General features: G+C 32.7%; 4 protein-coding genes and 1 long non-coding RNA gene across 5 annotated transcripts; 4 read left to right on the forward strand and 1 right to left on the reverse strand.

Annotated features, from left to right (window-relative positions):
* Positions 1-38: 38 nt before the first annotated feature.
* On the forward strand, positions 39-1,220 carry LOC108848035 (organelle RRM domain-containing protein 2, mitochondrial). Its single transcript, XM_018621438.2, has 4 exons — positions 39-340; positions 577-645; positions 736-842; positions 941-1,220. The coding sequence occupies exons 1-4, from the start codon at positions 151-153 to the stop codon at positions 1,046-1,048; spliced, it is 474 nt and encodes a 157-aa protein (XP_018476940.2). The 5' UTR covers positions 39-150; the 3' UTR covers positions 1,049-1,220.
* A 2,202-nt stretch (positions 1,221-3,422) lies between these two features.
* Positions 3,423-4,395, forward strand: LOC108846225 (uncharacterized). The gene is made up of 2 exons (XM_018619450.2): positions 3,423-3,897; positions 4,087-4,395. The coding sequence occupies exons 1-2, from the start codon at positions 3,578-3,580 to the stop codon at positions 4,142-4,144; spliced, it is 378 nt and encodes a 125-aa protein (XP_018474952.1). The 5' UTR covers positions 3,423-3,577; the 3' UTR covers positions 4,145-4,395.
* Positions 4,396-6,926: 2,531 nt separating this feature from the next.
* LOC130509586 (uncharacterized) lies at positions 6,927-8,273 on the forward strand. Its single transcript, XR_008943613.1, has 3 exons — positions 6,927-7,640; positions 7,834-7,948; positions 8,033-8,273. It is a non-coding gene; the product is annotated as an uncharacterized LOC130509586 (long non-coding RNA).
* Positions 8,274-13,953: 5,680 nt separating this feature from the next.
* Positions 13,954-16,940, forward strand: LOC130509567 (calcium/calmodulin-regulated receptor-like kinase 1). The gene is made up of 8 exons (XM_057005711.1): positions 13,954-14,101; positions 14,663-15,046; positions 15,213-15,366; positions 15,521-15,647; positions 15,786-15,871; positions 15,968-16,039; positions 16,122-16,325; positions 16,409-16,940. The coding sequence occupies exons 2-8, from the start codon at positions 14,715-14,717 to the stop codon at positions 16,748-16,750; spliced, it is 1,317 nt and encodes a 438-aa protein (XP_056861691.1). The 5' UTR covers positions 13,954-14,101; positions 14,663-14,714; the 3' UTR covers positions 16,751-16,940.
* Positions 16,941-17,822: 882 nt separating this feature from the next.
* LOC130509489 (ankyrin repeat-containing protein BDA1-like) lies at positions 17,823-24,632 on the reverse strand. Its single transcript, XM_057005604.1, has 3 exons — positions 24,310-24,632; positions 23,198-23,485; positions 17,823-18,717 (listed from the first exon to the last, which is right to left on the reverse strand). The coding sequence occupies exons 1-3, from the start codon at positions 24,620-24,622 to the stop codon at positions 17,987-17,989; spliced, it is 1,332 nt and encodes a 443-aa protein (XP_056861584.1). The 5' UTR covers positions 24,623-24,632; the 3' UTR covers positions 17,823-17,986.
* Between the last annotated feature and the right edge of the window lie 282 nt (positions 24,633-24,914).

The raw sequence follows: 24,914 nt of genomic DNA on the forward strand, positions 1-24,914 counted from the left end.
AATCAAAGCCACAAAATAAAAACCCTTTGTTCGCAGAATCTCAATCGGTTGATCGGCTTCTAGTTTAGGGTTTTAGCTCTCAAAGTTAAAACCTTTTGTTTCTCTCATATCAGAAGAAGAGATCAACACGCCGATCGGTTAATCGAATCCATGGCGGCGATGATGGCTATGAGACTCCCGGCGATAGCGAGAGCCGCGACGGAAATGGCTGCGGCTCCCGTTGGATTGAGACGTCTCTTCAGTACGAACGCTACAAACTTTTCGTTCCTTTCTCCACAGGCTAATACCGAAGCTCCGGCTCGTCCTCAGGCGGATCCCAGCACCAATCTCTTCGTCTCCGGTAAGTAAAACACGCCTCTTTTTTTAAACCTCTCTTTTTTTTTTCCATTTCTAATTGATGCCTAAAACAAAAGTTATTAACATTAGGTGTGTGGAACCTAACTAAGAGGGCCCTGTTCTGTTCTTATATTGTGTCTCAGTTTCGTTTTTGTTATGTTACCTTTATATATGAAGTTGAATATGTTCTGAAATCTAAAGGTTTATATTTGTGCCATCTGTTCTTTTTTGTTTTTTCAGGGCTTAGTAAGCGTACCACTTCTGAAGGTCTTAGGACAGCTTTTGCTCAGTTTGGAGAAGTTGCTGATGGTATATAAACTTCCTTTTTTTTAATGAATCATTTTATGCGCATCAAAGCTAATTCGAACAGAGAACTAACTGTCAGATTGGTTTTTACAGCCAAAGTTGTCACAGACAGAGTCTCAGGATATTCAAAAGGGTTTGGCTTTGTTCGTTATGCCACCTTAGAAGATTCTGCTAAAGGCATTGCTGGTATGGATGGCAAGGTAATTTTTATATTTCTCATTTACAAAATGTGTAATCGAAATCAACTATGTATACTGACATCCAGGGCGCTAATTCCCTCCGCTTTGTTTCTCTGCAGTTTCTTGACGGCTGGGTCATATTCGCAGAGTATGCAAGACCAAGAGAGCCATATCGACCTCACAACAACATGCCTCCTCCTTCTTCTCCTTATGGTAACCGCTATTGAAACAAGACTCTTGCTTTTGAGGACGAATCTTTTTTTACCAGTGTTGTGCGTCATTCTATTATCTACTATGATTGAACTGTCCTCTTAGTAGCGTCTTGTGCCTTGAGAAGTTTCACAAACTTTATATTATGTTCGTGAGTAATAACCAAAAGAATCTCATTTACAAGACAAATATTAAGTGTATCAGCGTCTGAGATGCCAATCTAAGCATACATGAACATGGTTTAAGTCTGAAAAATGTATACGTGTCGTTTTTGTTATTTGTGGTTTCGATTGGTAAGATGCACGTAGATAGATTCTTTGAAATTGATCTAATCCTAACACGAATTTGTATCGGCCGGTTTAAATTGAGATTGATTTCTTTTTATATCATGGATATTTCAGATCCGGTTTGGTCTGTTGATATTTGATTAACGTACCTATCATAAGTACCATAATATCTTGATTTTAGTAATATATTAATTTAGTTGACAAAAAAAAAAGTAATATATTAATTTTGCTTTAATTTATATCTGAAATTGTGAACTGAAAAACTTTGAACCCCAATCTGAATGAACATTTTCATGTAACCCAATGGGTCCGTAGCCACTAACCAATCACCAACTCGTAATCTTTTGAGAATCTTGAGATGATTAAAAACTTTCATTATGCAACCATCATGATGATTTCAACATATGGGAATGTCACTATTGGGCCACCACAAACCACCATTGAGTTCTCAAATCTTAGCTTGGAGTTATCTGGAATCTACACGAACATTTCTAAACATGTGGACTGAGCAAAAGAACAAAAAAAAATATCAAAATACTAATGGCTTATATAAGTTTATGCAATAAATGTCACAGAGACAAAAGAGGAAACAAAACAAAAGAGATACCGTTCATACTACAACATTCCTCCGCTGTCCCAATTATGTTTAGGTGCGAAGTTCCCTCTTTCTCATGCAACCAATTCTCTTTTAGATCTATTTCAGCTAGAATTTTTAGAGTTTTCTTAGCTTATAATGGTGATAATGATATGTTTTGTTGTTTGATTGTCTAGTTCTTGGACGCAAAAATTAGTTATAGTGAGGATATCGACCGCAACGTGTGGAAGGGCTTTTGTTTCCGACTATTAAGTTTAAGGAATAAGCCCAGGTCAAATTTAACTGGATCAAAAAACTAAAAGCGATTCCTTCAAGTCGATTGGATAACGTTTCCAAACAAGTTTTTTTTTTTACGATAATTTTATCATTATATTGGATAAAATGACATAATGCAAACCACATACTATAATCTTGAGAATGTTCATCAAACTCTTGTTGTCTCTTAAGGTTGTTATTTTAGTCGGTGGTGTGGGTTAGGATCATATATATATTAGTGTCAAGACATCTTACAATTACATTGGCACCTGATAGTTACTAGGTATTACCTAGCGAGTAGCAACATAACTAACAGATTAAACTCCAATATTTCATAAAAACTATATGTTACTATCAAGTCGTCGTATGAATAAGAAAATGAGAACAAGCGTATTTGTATCATTTTAATTAGTACAAACAAATTAACAGGAGATGACTCATCGTCGCTTTTGTTGCATCGCATGTGTGATTATTTCAAACGTGGCAGCAATTTGGATATGTCGTCCTCTGTCGTTAAATAAGGGTTTGATGGAGTTGTTTTCATTTCGTGAACTAGCCTATGTTGGACCGCTTCATGTTGGTTATGGCTAGGAGATATGAATCTGGTCTATCCATTTAATGTACTTCTTATCTACCGGAGTTTAAACATAAGTTCTTGCAATATAAAAAAAAAAAAAATTCTTGCAATATAAGGTTTTCTCATCGCCACGTATTATTTACACATGCATTTTATTAGAGTATACAGATCGTATCATCAGATCATATCAATATTAGGGAGTTGAGATTACAAACTACAAGTATCCGAAGGAAAAATGGCAGTGACATTGAATTTGAAGGATTTTAGCTAGTAATATAATAGTAGAACAAGCATATTATAGCTATATCAAGCCGGTTTTGTATTTAATTCAGTACCTAACTTCACTAAGAGTTGAGCCACCATGAGATACCGTATCTTTTTCAGCAAAAGAATCGATTTCATAACTCATATTGGTATGAAAGACGAGACGACTCTATTCTCAGTTAATTTGTGGTTGAGGTGGTCACTATAAATAATCCCATTTGGAAACAGTAATAACGCCGGGGATTATGATATTTGGCAATGAGCCCACCTCTTGATTTCAACGTAAAACCAACTCCAGTCCTCTTTAAGATAAGGTGGTAAGGGGCAGTTTAGTAATAACGCACAGATCACATGTTTACGTAATCAAGGGAGTCATGGCTTCTCACTTGCTTCTATAAATTGCCGCTTTCAGAAGAGAAACACCACTCCAGTAACCTTCTCAAACATTTTCTTTAAAACATCAGTATCCATGTCATAATATTAGCCACTTTTACATATTAGTTTCAAACTTAAAATTCAAAAAAGGAAGAGAAGAGAAGAGTTCAGGTGAGGAGTGGTGTGGTAGGGCATGAAGTTCTTACTGGAGCTCGTCGTGCCTTGCTTTGGTTCGCAGCAGCTCCACCAATCCGCCGCGTCCGTGGATGATCATATTTCCGGCGAAACGCAGTCGCTAATGAAACAGCGAAGGCAGCGGAAACGCGTAAGAGTTGCGGGCCAACCGGGACAAGAGTGGAGACCGTCCCTCAGCGTTATCTCCGAGCACAAACCGGCGTTAACCGAGAGATCGGAAGAAAAGAGGAAAGTCCGTCGGAAAAGTGAAGTAAGCGGCGGAGACGCGTCGTCCCGACCCGGTGGTGGTCATGTTCGTTTCCGCAGTGACGGTTTCGGGTATGACACACAATTCTTGAACTTTTAGTTTGTTATTTAAGAATGATTATAATGAATTGTTTTACAAAATTATATATAGAATTTTTTTAACAAATTCACATGATATATTTTGTTTTAATTAAGGTTATTGTTTTCATGATTATATAGTTTTCACATTTCTATTTTACTTTTGTTTGATGGGTTTTGCAGGAGTAATGATTTCGAACCAGTAATTCCGACATTCTCACCAACTCCGTTCATGTTTTGAGTTTCAGTTTCTTCGTAAAGTTTGTTTATGTATACAAAAAGTAATGGAAATATGTAATTATGTATATATACTTGATAATTAGTAACTGCCACCGATATATAAGCATATATCAACAAATATGTTTCGCCGAGCTTAAATAATTCTCATGATCGTTTGTCTATCAATGTTGAATGTTAAATGTAATTATGTGAGTACTGCTCAATATGTGGTTGAAATCCAGTTTCCCCCAACAATATCATCGATCGTTTCTATCTCTTGAGCCATTATTTTAAGCTCACAAAAACATTAGATTATACAAAATATCGCTTCTAAAACATGTTTCAAAACTTGACAATTTCTTCTTTCTACACTTTCCCAGCTCTTTGTCTCGTCATATTCTATTTTTACATAATAAGTTAATAACATTGGAGAATTTTCGGAAAGAAAACCCTCATTTTATCATTTGGAAAGCTTTTTTTTTTTTTTGGTCAAACCTTCCATTATATTACTTAAACCGAAACAGAGTTTTCAATCTCACGATTGTTCGAAAGCAAATACAACGCCTGCTTTGCCAACCGGTCAGCCGGGGCATTATCAGAACGAGAAATATGTCTAAAGGAGATAGATGAGAAGGAGTTACTCAACACGCCAATGTCATGGAGTATCCCTTGGAGCGCCACCACAGTTTTCTTTCCTGTGATTGCTTCAATGAGACTTTTAGAGTCTGAAAAACAGATCAAGTCTTTATACCCAGCAGCAATGGTCTTCAAGAGGCCAGCTTTCATCGCCAAAGCCTCCCCTGAAAGGGCAGAGCCTATGTATCGGCGAGTCTCAAATCCCTGGAACAATTCAGTACTTGTTGAGTTTGTGCAAACCCATCCAAGCCCACCTGCACAAGAGGATCCATTCCAAGCAGCATCCGTATAAAGGAGAGACGCGTGTGCTGGAACCTGATGCAGTTTGTTCCCCACGGGACAGTCTTTAGGTAAAGCAGATAGATGTTTCTTCGGTGGCAAAGAAGCCTGCCACTCTTTTGCCGCTTTGATTGCTCTAGTTACCATCTCTGCTTCAGTAAAACACTTGTCCTCGAAAAGTAGTTGATTTCTACTAGTCCACAGCACCCAAAATAGCCAAGGGTAGAGGGGGGTTTGTAGACCTACTGGTGGGAGCAGAGTCATGCGCGTACAGGTCTTGAGGAGATCCTCCATGGAGTTGCAGGGGCTTAACGTAGGTTTCGCTAAGCTCGGGACCAACTCCCATACCTTTTGCGCCGTTGGGCAAGTGAGCATAACATGTAACAACGTTTCAGGCTCTCCACATCGCTTACACTTCCCATCAACTTGCATACCACGTTTTACTAGAGCTTCTCCAACCGCCATTGCGTTGTTTTTCAATTTCCATAAGAATTGGCGCAACTTTGGAGAACATTGAACGTTCCACACATACTGCTTCCAGTTAAAGGTATCTTGAAGATTACCATTGTGGACTTTTGCAAGTGCGTAACCTGACTTTGTGGTGTAGTTCCCCGTCTTGTCATGGAGCCAGATGATCTCATCGTCAAGGTAGCTCTCGCTCGGTGTCAGCTTCCTAATATGCGCCTCATAAACAGGAACTTTGCGCCTGAGCTCCTCGACGTTCCACTCTGTAGAGTTAGGGAGCATAAGGTCACAAACCCGTAGCTCCTGATCAGCTTCCGTAGGGGGACCTATCGGGCTCTCCTGGGCATCCGTGGCTAACCAATTATCCTGCCAGACTTTAATCAACCTTCCATTTCCAATGTTCCAGCCCATTCCTCTCTTAATGATGTCTCTTCCTGCCAATATCCCTCTCCACCCATGAGAAGCTGAATTAGGAGCTGAGCAGGAGAGAAGGTCAGTGTCATGGCAGTAGCGATTAAGCAGGATTTGCCCAAGTAGTGATGTTGGATTTTTTAGGAGCCGCCAGGTGTGTTTCGCCAAGAGTGCATCGTTGAAAACTTCTATTTCTCTAAACCCAAGTCCTCCAGCACTCTTAGGGAAGGTCAACCTGTCCCAAGAAACCCAACTCATCTTTCTCACCTCTGGTTTGACGTCCCACCAGAAGCGAGTAAGTACTGTCTGAATCTGTTTGCAGAGGGAGACGGGGAGTTTGAAGCATGACATCGTGTAGGTAGGCATAGCCGCAAGCACTGCTTTCAGGAGAACCATCTTCCCTGCCCCAGATAAGTATCTGCTAGTCCAGCTTTGGGCTCTCTGTCGAATCCTATCGATAATAGACGCAAAGATATCCCGTTTCTTCCTTCCAAAATGTTCCGGCAGTCCTAGATACTTCCCGATACCTCCCTCATTGCAAATGTTCAACTCTCTCTTTACCCGGGTTCTGCATTCCTGATTTGTCTTTGAAGAGAAAGTGATTGCAGATTTTGCCCGGTTTATACACTGCCCTGAAGCCATCTCGTACTTGTGTAGAATTGAATCATTTGGAAAGCTATCATAACTATGATACTGTCTAAAAAGCGCTACCTAACACCCGGAAACACGAGCAGATGAAATTAGTTAAGTTCGCCTCCTATTGTCAGGTTTCTACCCGATGCTAGCCAAATACCTAACAAAGATGTTGTCCTTTAAAAATCAATGGCCAAGGAACTAACCATATGGTGAACAACTCCCCAGCAATAATCAAGTTTAACGTTTACTGATAATTACTAGATTAGAGCTTGTGTATAAGTTATTTGCATGAGATATACATCATCATCAAAATTTGTATTAGGCATTGAATATGTAATGTATTGACCGTCCACACTTAGAGCATCATTAACGCGGATGCTTAACGCGGGTGCTTAGTGTTTTTAGGTTAAAAAGAAAAAGAAAATTATGTAATTAAACAAACAACGACGCTTAATTAAGACTCACAAGCAACGGAGCTTATGCACACGTGTCACACATTCATCATCCTCTATCTTTCACGATCGAATCATCTTCTCTGGTGACTCCTCGGCGACTCCGACTCCATCTGGTGATCTCTCCGTTGCAGTAAACTTTGGCCACCACCGGATTGGTAACCGCCGGTTTCTTTCCTCCTCTCGCGCCAATAGCTGCCGCCGTAATTGGCTATTCAGAATCCCCTACACAAAAAATTTAGTGATTTGAGGAGAGGAGAGGAGTGTTATAGACGAAGAAGAAAAAGCTTTTACCTTTCTAGTTACCAGAGAAGGAGCGCATGGGTTGATCTGGAGAAACGAGTTCGGGAGAGAAACCGCCATTGAAACTTTTATATCCCTTCCTCGTATTGTTTTTGAGTAGAACTTAGTTTCTGGGTAAATATCTCTACTAGTTGTGTTTAGTTTTTGTGATTTTGCTTCACTTTGATGTCTGACTGAATCTATTCTTTGTTGTGATTCATCTGTGTTCTTGCAGGGATCTTTTAAGGAGGAGACAAGATGAGATTAGTTTGTTTTTTTGGTTTAACGTTTTGGTTTTGGACACACATAGATGCTCTGTTCATTACTTTCTTTTAAGGAGGAGACAAGATGAGATTAGTATGTGAATGTCTCGTTGTTTCATGTTTGTAATTTGACTCTCTCTGGCTTTGAATACAAGTACTTTGATCATAATGATATGTTCAGTAGATTTGATTGTTTTGGATTTTGTTTAATAGAACACTTTGATGTAATCATATGTAAGTTTAAAGTTATGCTGTTTGTGTATCTGGTCTCACTTAATGCATTTCAGGCTAAAAAGAGGAAGCTCGGATTGGTTGTAGATGAGGATGAGGATACTAAGACAGAAGAAGGATATGGAGAGGGGCAGAGTGGGGATGACTTAACAAGACTTGTCAATGTTTGAGGTGAGTGTTATTGTGCTATTGATTTAGATATCTTCTCCTGTCTCCACACGTTTATGTAATTGTTAATTGTTATGGTGATGCAAGCTGGTCCCAACAAGCACCTCGTGTTGGTTCAAATGGGAATGGTGATCATAGCATGATCGATCTTAACTCCAACCCTCAGAGAGTACACGAGCCTGGATCAACTTACCAAGTATGTATTGTTTTAGTTTTTTTTCTTTTAAGAATCCCAAAATAAAAACCTCCCGTTGGAGCACAAAAATGTTCAGGGTGCTTAGCGTTGGATCTTAAATCACTTTTACAACTTAAAATTATTAAAAAAAGAATAAGCACTCCTATTTGGGGTTTTGGGTTAATGATGCTCTTAATGGACCTTCTATAGAGGGCCGTGCCTAATTTTTGTGGACTCCAAGCATGTTGGAAAGTGTTGTATACTGATCTTTCAATTTTTATATGATCTTTTTTTGTGATATGATTCGGCTTCATTCACACGTCATGTGAATCACTTTCCAATATGTTACCATCCATCCATTACTCAAGTTTAAGAACTTTTTTCTGGATATGTGATCGAAAATCACTTTACTGATATGACATAAATAACTAAATCAATTATTTTAAACCAATTCACATATACCATAGACCAGAATGTTACAATTTACTCTCTATCACAAAATGCAACATTTTTCGTTATGCCCCAAGATCGTTATAGAGAGCCCACACATGAATCTATATTCGTTTGGATTAGGTTCTGATACCACTTATACCATTCCGATCGTCCACAATTAATAAGTTTTCTACACCCATTCACTCGACCTTGTTCACTGCGATGTTAATGCGTTAATTTTTCGCAGGTTTAAAATCTTGTTTATTTATTGACCCTGCAATTATCACATAATCTTTTTCATGATCAGGCCCGGCTTTGACCACAAACATTAGATGCAACCGTATGTGGCCTACTATTTTGATAAAATTTTAGGGCCTAGTTTTTTCATTTGTATTACTTATAAATATAGAAATTTGTTATGTGTATTGCTGTATATTGTCTATAAATAAGGAAGGTGGTGGGCCGTGGACATCTTTTATATTATTAAACATGAGTAAATTGAAAGATAAGAAAAAATGAAAAAATATTATGATGACAATAAAAAAGGAAAATAACTGATTTAGAATAGTTTTTTTTCTGGTTACTCAAAAAAAAAGAATAGTTATCTTCTAAATTAATTTTTTTTCTTAGCAAACATTCTTTTACGCTTCTAGTAATGTTTACAATTCTGGTTTCAGTTGTTTCAGCCGAAAGAAACTTTTCGAAGCTGAAGTTGATTAAGTCTTATTTACGGTCAACTATTTCACAAAATTGAATAGTTTAGCTATATTATCGATTGAAAAGGATATGATCAAGATCCTTAATTACGAGAATCAGATGGATAATTTTATAGGAAAAAAATACAAGAAAATTTATATTTAAGAACTGATAATTTTTATTAGTTTTGAAGATATCGTAATTTTCTTATTATAGACTTGAACTTTTTATCGACAGATTTTTTATATATTTTCTAAGGGCCTCAGTTTTGTATTTCGTATTGGACCATGAATATTTCAGGACCGGCACTGTTCATGATTTGGGCACACTTAGACAATATCAAGAACACTTCCCAAGAAATCATCATTACTCTATCTTAAACATCTTAATTTTATAATTCTTTATAGATATAATACACTTTAGTGACATATATAACGAAACCAGTTCTCTTAATCTAATTTTCATATACTACACTGGACGTTACAAAATAGTTGAAGGTTCAAAGCAATCGTGATAACCACAGATCAATAGTTTATTTGAATGCTTTTTATTGTGTCCGGATCATGGGCCGAGACCAATCGCCACAGCCCATTAAATCTTTAATCCGGAAAAACCTGTCTTCATTCGGCTCAAAAACTACAATGTAAAATTAGGTGAACTCAGGTTCTTAAACCCTTAGATATTGTACACTATCTGAAGGCGTTAACGCGGTTTTTTTTCTTTTTTTTTTGCATCTTTAGTCACATTACCATCACATGTAGTCTCTTATATCACCTTTTCTTTCTATAATCAATTAAACTCCAAAGTTGGGTGTATCTACATGTATGTATACGAGTGTACGAGTACGACTATGTAAATATATATAGATGGAGACATGAGAACATGGGGTTGCACGTGGAGAAGACATGTCTTGCTTAATGATCATGCGACCATGGAACAAGTAAACTTTGAATTTGAGGAATATTTGCTCTCTAAGTTATCAAATCCATCTCATCTTCACAAATTTAAGATACAAAGAAGTTTGAGATCTACATATATATATATATATATATATATATATATATATATATCAAAGAAGAGAAATTATAGGATCTTGTATTGCGCCCACTCTCTCCGCGCCAACATGAAAATGACAAATAATCTAAGCAAAGAAACATTATAATTTTGATATATAAACTAACAATAAATAATAAGTGTAGTATGTACAAATGATCTCTCCCACATCATATCGTAAGAATATATAGATAAAGAGGTCAAATGCAGTAACATAGAGGATCTGCACGTGTTCTCTTGGTTGTCTTGGCATAAGCCACTCTGTTTAATCAAAGAAAGTGCACATAAAGTTTAACATCTAAATTTCAGTCAAATGATACCGTTTATTAGCGTTAAAACACCTTTCCAGCTCTTTCGATATTTTGGATAAAATTTGTAGACAAAAGAAAGATCTTTAACTCTTAAATTTGAAAACTGCATCATTGAAGTTTAAGGAATGTCTCTTTTGGACAATCTTATTTTTGTGCGAGATGTGCCGTGTCGTGTGCCTGTTGGTATTATATTTGGTCATATCCAAAGTATATTAGAATTAGTTGCGGCAGTAATTCTGGGATTTTATCTTCTTTTTATTCATCTTTGTGCACAAACAAAGTAAATAATACTTCAATTTTGCTAAATTTTCGAATTAAAAAGTTATAAATTAAAAAATGTCTCCATATTATATCAGAAGAACTGAAACAAGTTAAAGATATTTCAATTTAATATTAAGGAATTGCTAGAATAATGGTGGAGAAATCAGCTATAAGTTCATATTGTACTTTTGAATATGTGCATTATCTTTTCGGTCTTTAGCAACATTTTTAGTTGTCGTTTGATGAAAATGAACTCCAAACAAATAATCATGAATGTGACATTAGGTCAGATTAGGTGGATATATGTAACTGCTTGCTACTGGTTTTAGACAGAGTTTCACATTTTATCTTCTCACCTATTAACCTAAACTCCAACTGCATTCTTACGACATATTTGGATAAGATTAATTTGTCACCAATCCTTTACAAAATTAACTTACTCCTATTTAATTTCATACATGAATCTCCCGTGAGTTGGTGAGATTAATTGATAAAGATCATCATCATTTTGGAAAAACTTGTTCATAGTGAGGTGACTAAAAATATAATTATGTGAAGCTTATCTAGTTCTGGTTGAATAAAATTGTGAAAAGGGTATAATGATTCAATTAATTTACAAAGTAGACTAAGATTTTGACAATTAGCATAAGATAAAAACACATTTATGAACTATATGGACCGTAGATGATAGTAGATTAAATTTCCTTTTTTTTGGGATGTTATTTTCGGTTTTAGATATTACTAATATATATTTTCTTAGATATTACTAATATTGTTGACAAAATAAAGATATTACTAATATAAAGGGTACTAGGTGTTTTCCTGCACTATGTGCAGTAAAAAAATTTTAAAATATTTTTAATAGATAAATATAAATTATTTTTAATTTTTTATTAATATTATAATTTTTTTTTCTTATCAATATTTTAATATAAATTTGATTTAACTGAACATTAAAATTAAGATAAAAACAATTTTATTTATTTTGAATTATATTTAAATATATATATATATATATATATATATATATATATAATTATAATCATAGGTAGATTTTTCTATCTATTTATTTTAATTAAATATATTAAATAAATATGTAAAATTGCATAATTGTCAAAAATTAAAATTAAACAATATTTATAAAATCTATAGATATATATATAAAAAACTAATGATTTTACGTTTTAATTTGATTTTATGATTTAATTTTTATAATTTTATAAAAATATGTATATATTTTGAAATATTTTTAATTTAAATGATATTTTAAAATTTGAAATGCCATAATTGAATATATTTATTTTAGTGACGATTTATCAGTTATTACCATATTTTAAAAAGTCCAAAATATAAATCGATAATAAATGTAATATATGAGTTACCATAGTTTAAAAAGTTTACCAAAAAAAAAATAACATTAAATATAATTGTCCATATCATATTAATCTATAAGACATGTCATCAATTTTAGTAGCCATGTCACAATTATTAATCTAGATATTTTCTTGCACCATGTGTAGTGATGAATTTTGTAAAAGTTAAATTTTATATTTTAAAACCTAATTTATTAATATCATATATTTTATTATTTTGACCAATAATTAATATAAATATCATTAATTAAGCATAAAATTAAGAGAAATATTTTTTATTTTAAATTATATTTAAGAATATATATATATATATATATAAAGTTTAAATCTTAGATAAACAAATTATTTATTTCATTTGGTTAAATGTATTAAATCAACTTGTACAAAATTACTAAAAATCATATAAAATTGTATAGTTATCAAAAAATTAAAACTAAATAATATTTATATTATTTGTAGATATCTAAAAGAAACTAATGATATTACGATTTTTTTTTAAATTCAGAAAATTTAGAAAATTTTAGATAATAAAAATTTTATAATTATAAAAGTAAAATTATATAATATTTTGAAATTCAAAATGTCATATTTGAATATATTTATTTTAGTGATGATTTATGAGTTATTAAAATATTTTACAAAGTTTACCAAAAATATAAATCAATATTAAATGTAATATATGAGTTATTGCCATATTCTAAAAAGATTTCTAAAAATATATATTAGTATTAAATGTAATTGTCCATGTCATATTTAACCATATGATATGTCATCAATCTTAATAGTCACGTCACAATTTTTTTTGTGAAAACGATTGTAGAGTAGACATGTGTCAAATCACTTCTCAAATATAGACCAGGGGATTACATTTTTACAAAAAAGGGTATTACAGAATACAATATGATAGACCGCGATACCGGTAATCACAACCTTTGAAATGCATCGCGAGAAACAAAAAAGTCCACTACGAACGAATGTACGGATCCCAAGAGATAAAATCCATATAATCATGATAAGCATAGCCATTATCGTGGGACCCACAAAACGCCCACGACAGAAACACAGTTTACATTTTTTTATCAATATATTAATTTTATATACACCTTCTTTCTTGTTACATCTTTTTATCCAAGGTCTTCTATGAAACTACATCTACATTCTTTTTTTTTGTGAAACTACATCTACATTCTACAACATCTTTTTTTACACATAACAAATTCACAATGTAATTGTCGAATGTGTGTTAGACTGTCAGTAGTCAAAATTTGAAGATAAAGATTTATTTTCTCTAGTTTATTACCGTAATAATCATGTTGTTAATTACTCTTGACAATATAAAAATGGAAATTAATCCCCAAACATCAACAAAAAAATCTTTAATCAGTTCTGATTGGAGAATATAGAAAACTCAAATCTTATAGAAATCAATTTTCTTTTCCATAGCCAATGGAAGGAGTAACGTCATTTCCAATTCAAACAATGGTTAAAAGTAAAAAAAAAAAAAACAAAACTTTCCCGTTTCGTTCGTTTAATTTTGAAGCAGACGTTGCTAAAGAGTATTTTTAAAAAAAAACTGGAATCTCTTTCTTTTTACACATCAATAAAGAAAAATTAAAGAGTTACAAATTTGCCATTTGTTTTTATCCAATGTCTTTTTTGACATTTGTAGTAGTTCTAAATTTGACATTTGTAATAGTTTGCTTGAAGTATAGAACCTCTTACTTCCCTCTCTCTCTCTCTCTCTTGGATACTTTTCTCTACAATCAAAGCAAAGCTCTTGGAAAATTTTCTTCTTCAAAAAACTTTCTCTCGCTTCAAAGCTTCTTGAATCGAAAATGCATACATATATTCACAGGTAAATCCGCATCTCCTTTGTTTTTTATTCTTCATCTTCTAATAAGGATCCTATGCGAGTTTTCTATTGTGTAGTAGTAGTAGTAGGTGAGTTTTTCCTGAGCTTTTTTTTTTGTTTGTCGTCGGCGTTATCAAAAGTTGCACATTTCTCCAGATTAATTTCATATCCTTCCTTCTTCCTTTCTAACCAACTATCTAAACTAAACTAGTATAACCATTTTACTAAGAAACTTTTAATTTTCCAAAGCTGAATTTCGCAGAAGAAAATAGGAGAAAAAAAAGTCAAATGTGACCTCTGATCTTCTCGAAACCTCATTAAATATTTATCATCTTGGGAGGGTATAATATATTTATTTATATATTACTATAGGATAATTGAAGATACGAATTGATTCACGCTGAATCCGTGATTATGAATTTTCACCGCAAGCTTTTGTTGAAGAGTTGATTTGTCAACGGCTTATTATTATTTTCCCTTTTATTTTATTTTAGTTGTCTTCCTCCTCCTCTTCCCTCTCACATTCTCCCATTATTTACTTTTTTTTTTGTTTTTCTTCTGCAGAGGCGTGCACAAGAGCTTGAGGCTTTGATTACATTTTTTTATTTGAATTAAAATGGAAGGAGAGTCATTTGGTTTGATCGTTGGTATCTCACTAGGCGTGGTGATTGGTGTGTTGTTAGCTGTTTCAGCGTTCTTCTGCTTTAGGTACCATAGAAAGACATCATCTCAGATTGTCAACAGTGGCGGTGGCTCGAGCAGAAGAAGTGCGACGCTTCCCATCAGAGAGAACGGTGCTAACTCTTGCAACATTATGTCTGACTCCACTCTTGGTCCTGATTCCCCTGTCAGATCCTCGAGCAACAACGGGAGGTCTGGTTGGCTTGATGGGTTTAGTAGGAGGACCAGTGTCATCTCTGCTTCTGGTATTTTGGAATACTCTTACAGGTTAGTTAACCAATGTATGGATTAGACTTTGTGTTGTAAGAAGGGGATATATACTGTGTTGGAGTGTTAAGTTGGTTCTTGCGTTGAATCTTGATGGATTTATCTATGCATTCTTGGTTTTATATATTGTTTTTGAACATATGTTATTTTTGGTGGGTTGACTCAGGGATTTGCAGAAAGCGACGTGTAATTTCACGTCTTTGATAGGCCAAGGAGCGTTTGGACCTGTCTTCAAAGCTCAAATGTCCACCGGTGAGACCGTTGCTGTCAAAGTTCTCGCCACCGATTCTAAACAGGGCGAGAAAGAGTTTCAGACAGAGGTAATTACATATATAGCATCTCTATGAAATATGCTTTGATGATGATTCTCTATGACATCACAAGACGGGCTATTGTAGTAACTGGTGCATCTGTATTTCTTATTGTCATTCTTCAGTTTAATCCTAAACTTGATCACTTTCATTTTTGGATCAGGTAATGTTATTGGGAAGGTTGCATCACCGTAACCTAGTGAACTTGGTCGGCTATTGTGCAGAGAAAGGACAACACATGCTTATTTATGTCTACATGAGTAAAGGAAGCTTGGCTTCTCACTTATACAGTAAGCAACTTCTCTTCATAATATATTGTCAGTAAACGAATGCAATATATTTTGAACAAAAAAAAAAAAACGAATGCAATATATAAATATTTGCTTTAATAAAAATTTGATAGACAGTATAATATGCTTTTTATACAGGTGAAAAACATGAACCCCTGAGCTGGGATCTGAGAGTATATATTGCTTTAGACGTGGCACGCGGTCTAGAGTATCTTCACGATGGGGTAAGCTTCTGATTTATGTTGAAAAACCATTCTGTTGTATCTCTTAAGAAACACAACTTGAAGAGCTATGTTTATATTCAACCTTTCTTTTTCCAGGCTGTTCCTCCTGTAATCCACAGAGATATCAAATCTTCCAACATTTTGTTAGACCAATCCATGCGAGCTCGGGTAAATAAACTTCTTTTTAACCCATTTGAGATCTCGTTTCCTCAAGAAACCTTCATTCTGAGTGGCATTTTTAACTTCACAGGTGGCAGACTTTGGTCTGTCTAGAGAAGAGATGGTAGACAAGCATGCTGCTAACATAAGAGGAACGTTTGGTTATCTCGATCCAGAGTACATCTCCACAAGAACATTCACCAAGAAAAGCGATGTTTATGGTTTCGGGGTTTTGCTTTTCGAGCTTATAGCTGCAAGAAACCCCCAACAAGGTCTAATGGAATACGTTGAGCTGGTAAAAATAAAAACCAACCTGATCCTTTACATCTTTGAAGGATTCGATTTAAAAGACAACGTTTTGTTTTGATGGAAACATAGGCGGCGATGAATGGAGAGGAGAAGGTTGGGTGGGAAGAGATCGTGGACTCGAGATTAGATGGGAGATTTGATCTACAAGAAGTGAATGAAGTCGCGGCATTTGCTTATAAATGCATCTCTCGTGCACCGAGGAAACGTCCCAACATGAGGGACGTTGTGCAGGTTTTGACGCGTGTCATTAAGGTGAGACATTCGAGAAAACGTCAGAAGAAGTCTGCCTCGCCTTCTCCACTTGCTCCTACGGCGGAGTCTGGTGGTGAGCAGACTGGAAACAGATCAGTTCGGTCGGAAAATCATAGGAGAGATAACTCCTTGGACAGTACACTTGAAGAATATTGTTGAAACAAAATGTGTTTTTTAAGTTTCTTATTATTGTTTTTATTGAATTTTTTATTTATTTTTGGGTGGGTTTTAGGATGATTTGTAGATTTTATTAGGAGGAATACACTGATCTTGATGGCAATTGAATGTTGGTTAACAAGAGCTTGTCTATATCTTTATTTTGTGAATGAAAAAGTTTATTTTTTTGCTTGTTTCCACGTTTAGAAATGGGAAATTATGCAAGGAATACAACTATTTGATGTATTGGTTATGGATACATATTTTTTGTTCAGTTTTGGGTGTTTTGACTTTAGAAAAAATTGTATTAATCTCCCATGTCTTTTTTTTTTTTTTTTTTTTTTTTTAATCTCCCATGTCTTGTTTCTGCTAAGGTTAGTAAGCAAGATCCTGTTACCACATACTTTTAAGTTTCCCACTCTGCATTTGTCTGTTAGTATAGTAGCTTTGAACCAAAAGAGATAATGTGTCAACATTACTCTGTTTGTATGTTGTGCTTTTTTATTTCAGCGTACGCGTTGGAAACGAAAAAAATGCAAACCATACAGTCTTCCTATTCTGCACAAAATGCAAGTCAAGTTTGGTGATACGGTCAAAGTTATATTTGGACGAGACAAGGGTAAAATGAGTCTGGCCAAATTCTTAAGGTCAGTACCACGAGACATGACTCTCTCTCTCTCTTTCACTTTTTCTTTGGCGAAATTTGAGTGATGATAATTGAAGATTGTGCAAAATGTACTACGTTTATTCTAGATCGAAGCACCGATCCACAGATCAAATGGGATGATGTATTCGAAAGAAAAAGAGGTTGTAAGCAGGGTAGGTCACAAGGTCTTTGAAGATGGAAAGAAGGTAATATATCTGATCAAAACTGGTGAACTTATCGACACCATTGAGAAGTAGAAGCAACTTAAGGAGGCAAAGGATAAAGAAACAACTCAAGTTGCAGTTGCCTTAGCCTCAGTTACAAAAAGAAAGTTGCAGTTGCCTCGCATCTTATCATCTTCCCTCCTCATGTTTTAAATCTCCCAAATAAACACATTTTTGCTTCCTAAAAGTCAGGTAAGAATGATACTTAAACATGTGCCTTATTCAAAAAGATTACAATCTTTACTAAGTATTTTACAAAGCAACCGAATATGCTTATAACAATCGAAGTTTTACAACAAACATTTGGACCATGGTAAGATGCTTTGGATATTCAGCTCACATTTGGGATCTTGTAATAGTGTAACTGGCCTAGAACATCGTTCCTAAGCCTTCGGAAATCAGCTCGATTCTAGGTTTTGGTACTTTCTTCCGCGTAGTCCGCTTCCACTTCACGTAGAATACAAGTAGATAGATGAGAAATATGAACGCAATCATCAGATACATCAATATGAATATTGTCATGTCCTGGTACACCAAAATTGTATATGAACAGAGGAGAGGCCCCATTATGAAGATATACCACCAAGTATATGTTCTGCCAACTGGTAAGAGTATGAATGTCAAGGCAATCGCCAAGAAAAAGGCCATGGTATTGAATCCCCATAGTAGCACGATCTTTAATATTGTTTTTACCGCATCAAAGTCCACATAATTGTAATCTTGCGCCCCATAATAGACTCCTGGCGGTTGTGCCGCCTCATACTTGTCATCTTGCGGTTGTGCCACAGTCTGATAAGTAGCTGTGATGATAAGGGCTGTTATTACAAGAAGAGAGTTCCTTGTTCCGTCTGACATGCGACTCCTGTAACGTGCCATTCCGGTAGAGCAATATTCACAGAAAGTGACAGGTTTGCTTAGGAAAAGAGACGTTGTCTTAACCCTGGATAGAGACATCCCACTCTTACCACCCGATTTCTGTATAGTGCTCTCCGTTTCTCTGTTCATGTGTGGTCCATTGACTCGCAAGGCATCAAGGGCTGTCATACCACTTTTGTTCTGGATGTTCCGGTTCAGTGGCATGCATTTTAAAAGCTGCTTTACTGCCTGTATATACACATTTATATTGACATTCAAAGATATGAGAGTGTGTGGATTTAATGTCTATCACTAATAGTTTAAGCTTATATACCAAATCAATATGGTAGTATGATTACTGTTAATTTTTAAGGATCTAAACAAGTGAGTTTAGTTTTCGTTATGGAGAGTTTGCACTCCAAAAAATGATTAATCTAAACTATTAAAACTGAAGTACACTTAGATATGTTCCCTTAGTTTTGCACAAAAATTACAACTAAATGTCACTAATCAAAACACAGTAGTTTTACATCTTTTCTAACCCATTAATTTCTTACTATTTTTTTCTATGCTAACCATGTCATTCGTTGGACTTGGTCCTTATTTATGGAAACTATGAATGTAACAATTACACACGTGGATAAGTGCTCATATCATATATAACGCATTATGACGTTTTTCAAAATAAATCCAAGGTCTGGGATTATAGTATCCATTTTGTGGAATGCAGATTAATTGGTTTAATTTTTCAATAAAATTCATTTTCGTAATTGCAACAATCTATTAAACGGTTTAGCATTGTTTGTTAAACGTTGCCTATGGAGTATAGTATCAGTTGATGGCTTACAGAGTAATTGGTTTAGCAATTGCTACTTTACACCTTATCAATGATCAAACCGGTTTATTAATTGCAAACGAATTGTTTTCACAACAAACTTGATGTACAATTCAAAATAATGGTATGTACTAACCATTAAAAAAACAATTTGTATACTGAGATATCTATCTAAAATATTTATGAAAATCTAAATTTAATTATGTTGATATCTAATTTAATCTAGATGAGTAGGAAGATATCCCACTTTCTATCCAGTATATAAAAACTCAATATCTATATACCTACAACACACATATTTTTCGAGCTTTTAATAACAATAAAAATATTTTAAAATATTATAGATTGTTCATAGAAATCTCTGGAATATTAAATACTTTACATATTTACACCTACAATCTAGCATATATATTTGACGTGATACACTCATTTTTTTTTCTTTTTGGAACACGATACACTCAGTTTTTATAAATTGCTTTATAAAATTTCTTTCCAGTTACTAACTTACAAAAAGATTCCAAGATATATAATCCCTACAATCAATGAAAAATCTAATTATTAAATACAAATTTAATTAGCACACTAAACACACCATCGTTCTTATATACAGTGAAACTTCTATAAATTAATAATGTTGGGACAACACCAAACCTATATTTTTTTATTAATTTATAGAGATTATTAATTTATCAAGATACTAATTGAACCAAAAACTTAATTTAGGACTATGAAATTATATTAATTTATGAAGATATTAATTTATAAATTATTAATTTAAAGAATTTATACTGTATTCATCTCTTACCTTCTATTTTATTTGCATCCATAAGCAATAAAAAAAACTTTTGTTTGTCAGGCAAATAGATTTTACCATTTTCTTCTTAGTTTTAGCATTTCCTTCACCATAAATATTTCTTTATATTAGGCTACATGAGACCACCTTTTTATCTCATTCAATAAGTTCTTTAACAATCTTTGTGTCTATAAAAACCAAAACACACACACACACAAGAAAATTTTATAATCTCTTCATTTATGTAATAGAAAAATGTCTAACCTCACAGAAAAGTGTATTTTCTACGGAGAACCAATCTCCTCTAAGTATATATACCATTTGAGAAATTAGAACCCATTATTGGATAAACCAAAACCCGAACCGAAGATTTTGTATAGACTTTTACCACAGTTTTTTATATATTATACTCTTATTAGTGGACTTGGATGCAATGATCACCCAAATTAGGGGTGGGCACTTTAACCGATATCTAAAACCGCACCCGAACCGAAATCCGAACCGAAGTAGCAAAATACCCAAACGGATATTAAGTTAGGAGAGATTGGATATCCGAATCCGAATGGATAATACCCGAACCCGAATGGATATCCGAAGATAACCGAACGTATATATACTTACCCTTATATTTTTAGTTTACATCTCTCATTTTATTTAAAATATTTATTTTGATGCTATACATACTTCAAGATCATATAATATACATATAATTATAGAAAAATGATTCGCCACTCACTTAAAATATATGTCAAGCTTTTTGTTTCATGTATTAACAAAATTTACCTCCAAATTTTAAAAGTAATAGTAAAACTAATGTTTATTTATTTTTGAAATGTTATTTCTAAATCTATTAATCATTTAATCTATTAAAAATTTAAAAATAAGTTAAGTAAAATCTATATTTTAAATATAATAAACTTTAAAAAATGAAAAATTAAATTTTTTTCTTTCAAAATCTAAATATCGGAACCCGACCCGAAATAACCGAACCCGAACTAAAAATACCCGAACCCGACCCAAAATACAGAAATATCCGAACAGGTATTATAGCTCTATACCGAAATATCCGAAAATTCAAAATATCCGATCCGAACCCGAACGGGTATCCGAACGCCCACCCCTAATCCAAATAATCAAACAAAACAACATCAAAATTAATCAATCCAATCAGAGACAAGGATACTAAACTCAAGTCATTTTAATCCTAAAACCAGTTTTAACAGAGCAAATTTTAAATGGGTTTCAGTAGATAATTATGAATGTTCTTTTACAATCTAAATAAACCTAAAATCAATGTTGTTCAACAAAGCTAGGATAGAATCATACTCCCTCTATTCCTAAAAGATAGATGTTCTAGAGAAAAAAATTGTTTCAAAAAGATAGATATTTTATATTTTCAATACAATTTTTGTCAACTAATAATGAAAAATTGTGAAGTTCAAAAACATTAATTGTAATTCGTAAAATCCTATTGGTTTAAAAGTATAATAAATATAAAATTACAGAAAACGATGCATTTATAACTAAGTTTTAATATGTTTTACCCGAAAATTGTGAAAATTCTAAAACATCTATCTTTTTGAAACAGAGGGAATATATATAAATTAAACAAACCCGCACGGGCGTGCGGGTCAAAATCTAGTTTTATGTTTAACAATGATTACAGATCAATCACTTAAATAATACTTAACAAAAATTCTATGCAATTACCTAATATGATTAAATATATATTGCAATTAATGGTTTTGAATAATAAATATTTGGTAACAATTTAATATCATTCATTTATTTTTTAAAATTTAATATTATTTAAATAAATTAAAAATCATATTCACCATATAATAAAAGTTTAATTTTTCTTGTATATATTATATTTTGAATTTGTAAAAACAACTTTAAATTACTAAAAAATTAAAAAGTCTCATATTTAAAATTTGTGATAAATGGTTTAAATTTTTTGTTATAACAAAATACAAAATGATCATAAAACTATATGAATAGAAAATTTCATTTAATAGTTATTCATATTAAATGTATATATTTTAGTACTGTTTAACTTAAATTTTATACCATATAAAATAGATATTTTAGTTTTAAAATTTTCATTGAACAAGTATTGAAAACTTAATATTTTAATTTTTAAATTTGTATTGACTTTTAATACGATTATAAATTACATAAATTATTAAAGTCCACATTAAAGTTTTTGTTTTCGGCAGTTCAAAATTTTTGTTTTAAAAAATATAAATGATTATCATATGAGTATGAAGTCTTATTTAATAGATAACAATATTAAATTGTACTATATATGTATTGTAATATCATTTAAATTTAATTATATACTATATAAAATAGGTAGATATAATTGTTTTGATTTATTTATCATAAAAATTATAAATAAAAAGTGTGACTATTTTTATATATGTGTTCATGCCAATATAATTATATATTTAATAGTTAATTTCTTTTTAATTATTCAATATTATATATATTATTTTATAATATGAAAAATACAAAATAAATAATAATATACGTAAAAAAAAATTCATTCCGCGCAAGATGCAGATCTTAACCTAGTATTTACATAAACAAACTTATTTAACTTCTTGTTAACATGATTACAGTAAATCACTAAAAATATTTTCTGCTCTTTTTCTATAATAACAACTTAGATGATATAATCAATTAATTATAATTACATCCTAGTTTTATTCTTTGTATGTATCTACATGTTCATGTTCTTTTTTTTACATATCCCACTACTTTATTTTTTCTTCATCTTTATATGACTATTTTGTCTGTTCTTTTGTTATTGCTTAGTCTACCAATTTAAAAGAAACTATGTATATAAAAGACCTTTTTGAACAAATATTTATTTAAGACTTTGTATGTTGCAGTTTAATATTTGTAAAATAAACATAAAATGGTAATAAAATATTTTCTATATTTTTATCAAAACTTTATTTCAAAATTGATTACTTATATATTAGTGTGTCATAATAAAATACTGTTACAAACTATTTATTATTTTTATTTTGTTTACTGCATCAAAAAGTTTAGACACGGCCCTGGAAAAGAGTTCAGGAAAGGTAAGAACATGCCTGGTGGTTATTCTTATATGCCGCTAAGTGCAAGGCCGTGTTGCCTTCACGATCACGCTTGTTCAGCACTTGAATCTCGGTGGTTGAAGCATCACTTTTGCGAATTCTTTGCATCCACCCTCTGAGAACTTTGAGCTCTTCGTATCTATTATTTATAACCGCGATGTGTAAAGCTGTTTCTCCATTTACATTTGCATCTCTGATACATTCAGGACATGCCAAGAGAAACTCTGTAAGAAGATCCACGTCCCCACTTTCTGCCACAAGATGCAATGGCGTCATACCTGTTCTTATGAGATATAACTAATTAAAATACTTGAGTACTTCATTAATTGATAAATAAATAATTTTATGTTATATGTTTGAGAATTTTTTTTGGTAGGATCATCTGCAATGATACATCAAATTGAGAGAAACATTAAAAATGAAGGAAATCTCTCTTAATGGTACATGGGGGAAGAGATTAGAATATGAATAATGTTACATTATATCTGAGACAGTACTATTCACAAATTCAATTTGCATAATAATTCCTAATATTTTGACAAAACTTCAGTTTATGCATAAAAATTCTATAAAACCATTACAGTTTTTTATTTAATATGAAAATTTAAAAAATAATTATAAATAATAAGATAATTAAATAGTTGAGTATAAAATTTCTAATTCAATAATGATATTATATATGTATATATATATATATATAACAATAACATTAAGAACACATAACTATTAGCAAAAATAAAAATACGCAAAAAAACTATTATTTTGTATGTGAATAATTTTAGTATTTTACTAATGTAATAAATATTTTATTTCAATAAAGTTAAAGTTTAGGCAAAAATTAAAATTTTAAAATAAGTGAGTATTAATTTTAAATCTTATCAAGTAAAGAGTGTTAAAAATAATATTACAAATAAATAAACAAGTAGCTGAAAAATAAATAATATTAGGAATTGAGAGAAAATATGATGGAAACCATTATAGTAAAACTTGAACTTATTTCGAAGGAAAAATGATGGAAACTATTGGAGATGGTCTAAAGTCTAACCTAATAAAAACAAACTCAAGAGAACAAACAAGAATTAAGATTTTGATCAGTAAATACCTCCTCTACCACGAGTACGAACAAGACTGGGATCAAACTTGACTAGCTCTAGTGCTAATTCAACTTGTTGGTGTTCGACGGCAAGATGTAATGGAGTAAACCCATCTGCGTTTAGCTTCTTGGCAAAAGATGGCTTTAGAATCATCAGTTCCATCGCCAAATCTATCTTGCCAGTTGATGAAGCTTCATGGAGAGGTGTGTGCATGAAAGGTAAAATATCGACGTTCTGAAGAATACATGGGTCCTTTTGAATAAGAGAATATAAAGCATTGACGCTACCCGATTGAGCAACCCATAGCAATCTTGGATCCATACTTGCAAATAAAGAAATTTTTTTTTGAAAGGACCATAATTCAGGAAGACACTAGGCGAAGCATTGTCTTTTATAGAGTTTTTGGGGTATAGTAACATGATCTCTTTTATGTGTTAAAATGAACATGATCTTTAATGAGAAATTAGTTTTTTTTTTTTACTTAGTCATCATCTATGTTATATGGATACGGAAGCAGGTTTGTGGAAGCGGAAACGTTCAGAAACATAGAAACAAATTTTTTAAAAAAATTAGAAAGCGGTACGTGATGGAAGTATATCCATAAATATATATA

Source organism: Raphanus sativus, chromosome 3, assembly GCF_000801105.2.
Source record: "Raphanus sativus cultivar WK10039 chromosome 3, ASM80110v3, whole genome shotgun sequence".
Classification (NCBI taxonomy): Eukaryota; Viridiplantae; Streptophyta; class Magnoliopsida; order Brassicales; family Brassicaceae; genus Raphanus; species Raphanus sativus.

Excerpts from the sequence above, each read along its gene's own strand:
- LOC108846225 (XM_018619450.2), top strand. The coding sequence starts at position 3,578 with ATGAAGTTCTTACTGGAGCTCGTCGTGCCTTGCTTTGGTTCGCAGCAG. Across the intron at positions 3,898-4,086 it reads TTCCGCAGTGACGGTTTCGG|GAGTAATGATTTCGAACCAG; the intron begins GTATGACACACA and ends TGGGTTTTGCAG.
- LOC130509489 (XM_057005604.1), bottom strand. The coding sequence starts at position 24,622 with ATGGATCCAAGATTGCTATGGGTTGCTCAATCGGGTAGCGTCAATGCT. Across the intron at positions 23,486-24,309 it reads TCGTACTCGTGGTAGAGGAG|GTATGACGCCATTGCATCTT; the intron begins GTATTTACTGAT and ends TCATAAGAACAG. Across the intron at positions 18,718-23,197 it reads TAAGAATAACCACCAGGCAT|TAAAGCAGCTTTTAAAATGC; the intron begins GTTCTTACCTTT and ends ATATACAGGCAG.
- LOC130509567 (XM_057005711.1), top strand. The coding sequence starts at position 14,715 with ATGGAAGGAGAGTCATTTGGTTTGATCGTTGGTATCTCACTAGGCGTG. Across the intron at positions 15,047-15,212 it reads ATTTTGGAATACTCTTACAG|GGATTTGCAGAAAGCGACGT; the intron begins GTTAGTTAACCA and ends GGGTTGACTCAG. Across the intron at positions 15,367-15,520 it reads AGAAAGAGTTTCAGACAGAG|GTAATGTTATTGGGAAGGTT; the intron begins GTAATTACATAT and ends TTTTTGGATCAG.
- LOC108848035 (XM_018621438.2), top strand. The coding sequence starts at position 151 with ATGGCGGCGATGATGGCTATGAGACTCCCGGCGATAGCGAGAGCCGCG. Across the intron at positions 646-735 it reads GTTTGGAGAAGTTGCTGATG|CCAAAGTTGTCACAGACAGA; the intron begins GTATATAAACTT and ends TGGTTTTTACAG. Across the intron at positions 843-940 it reads TTGCTGGTATGGATGGCAAG|TTTCTTGACGGCTGGGTCAT; the intron begins GTAATTTTTATA and ends GTTTCTCTGCAG.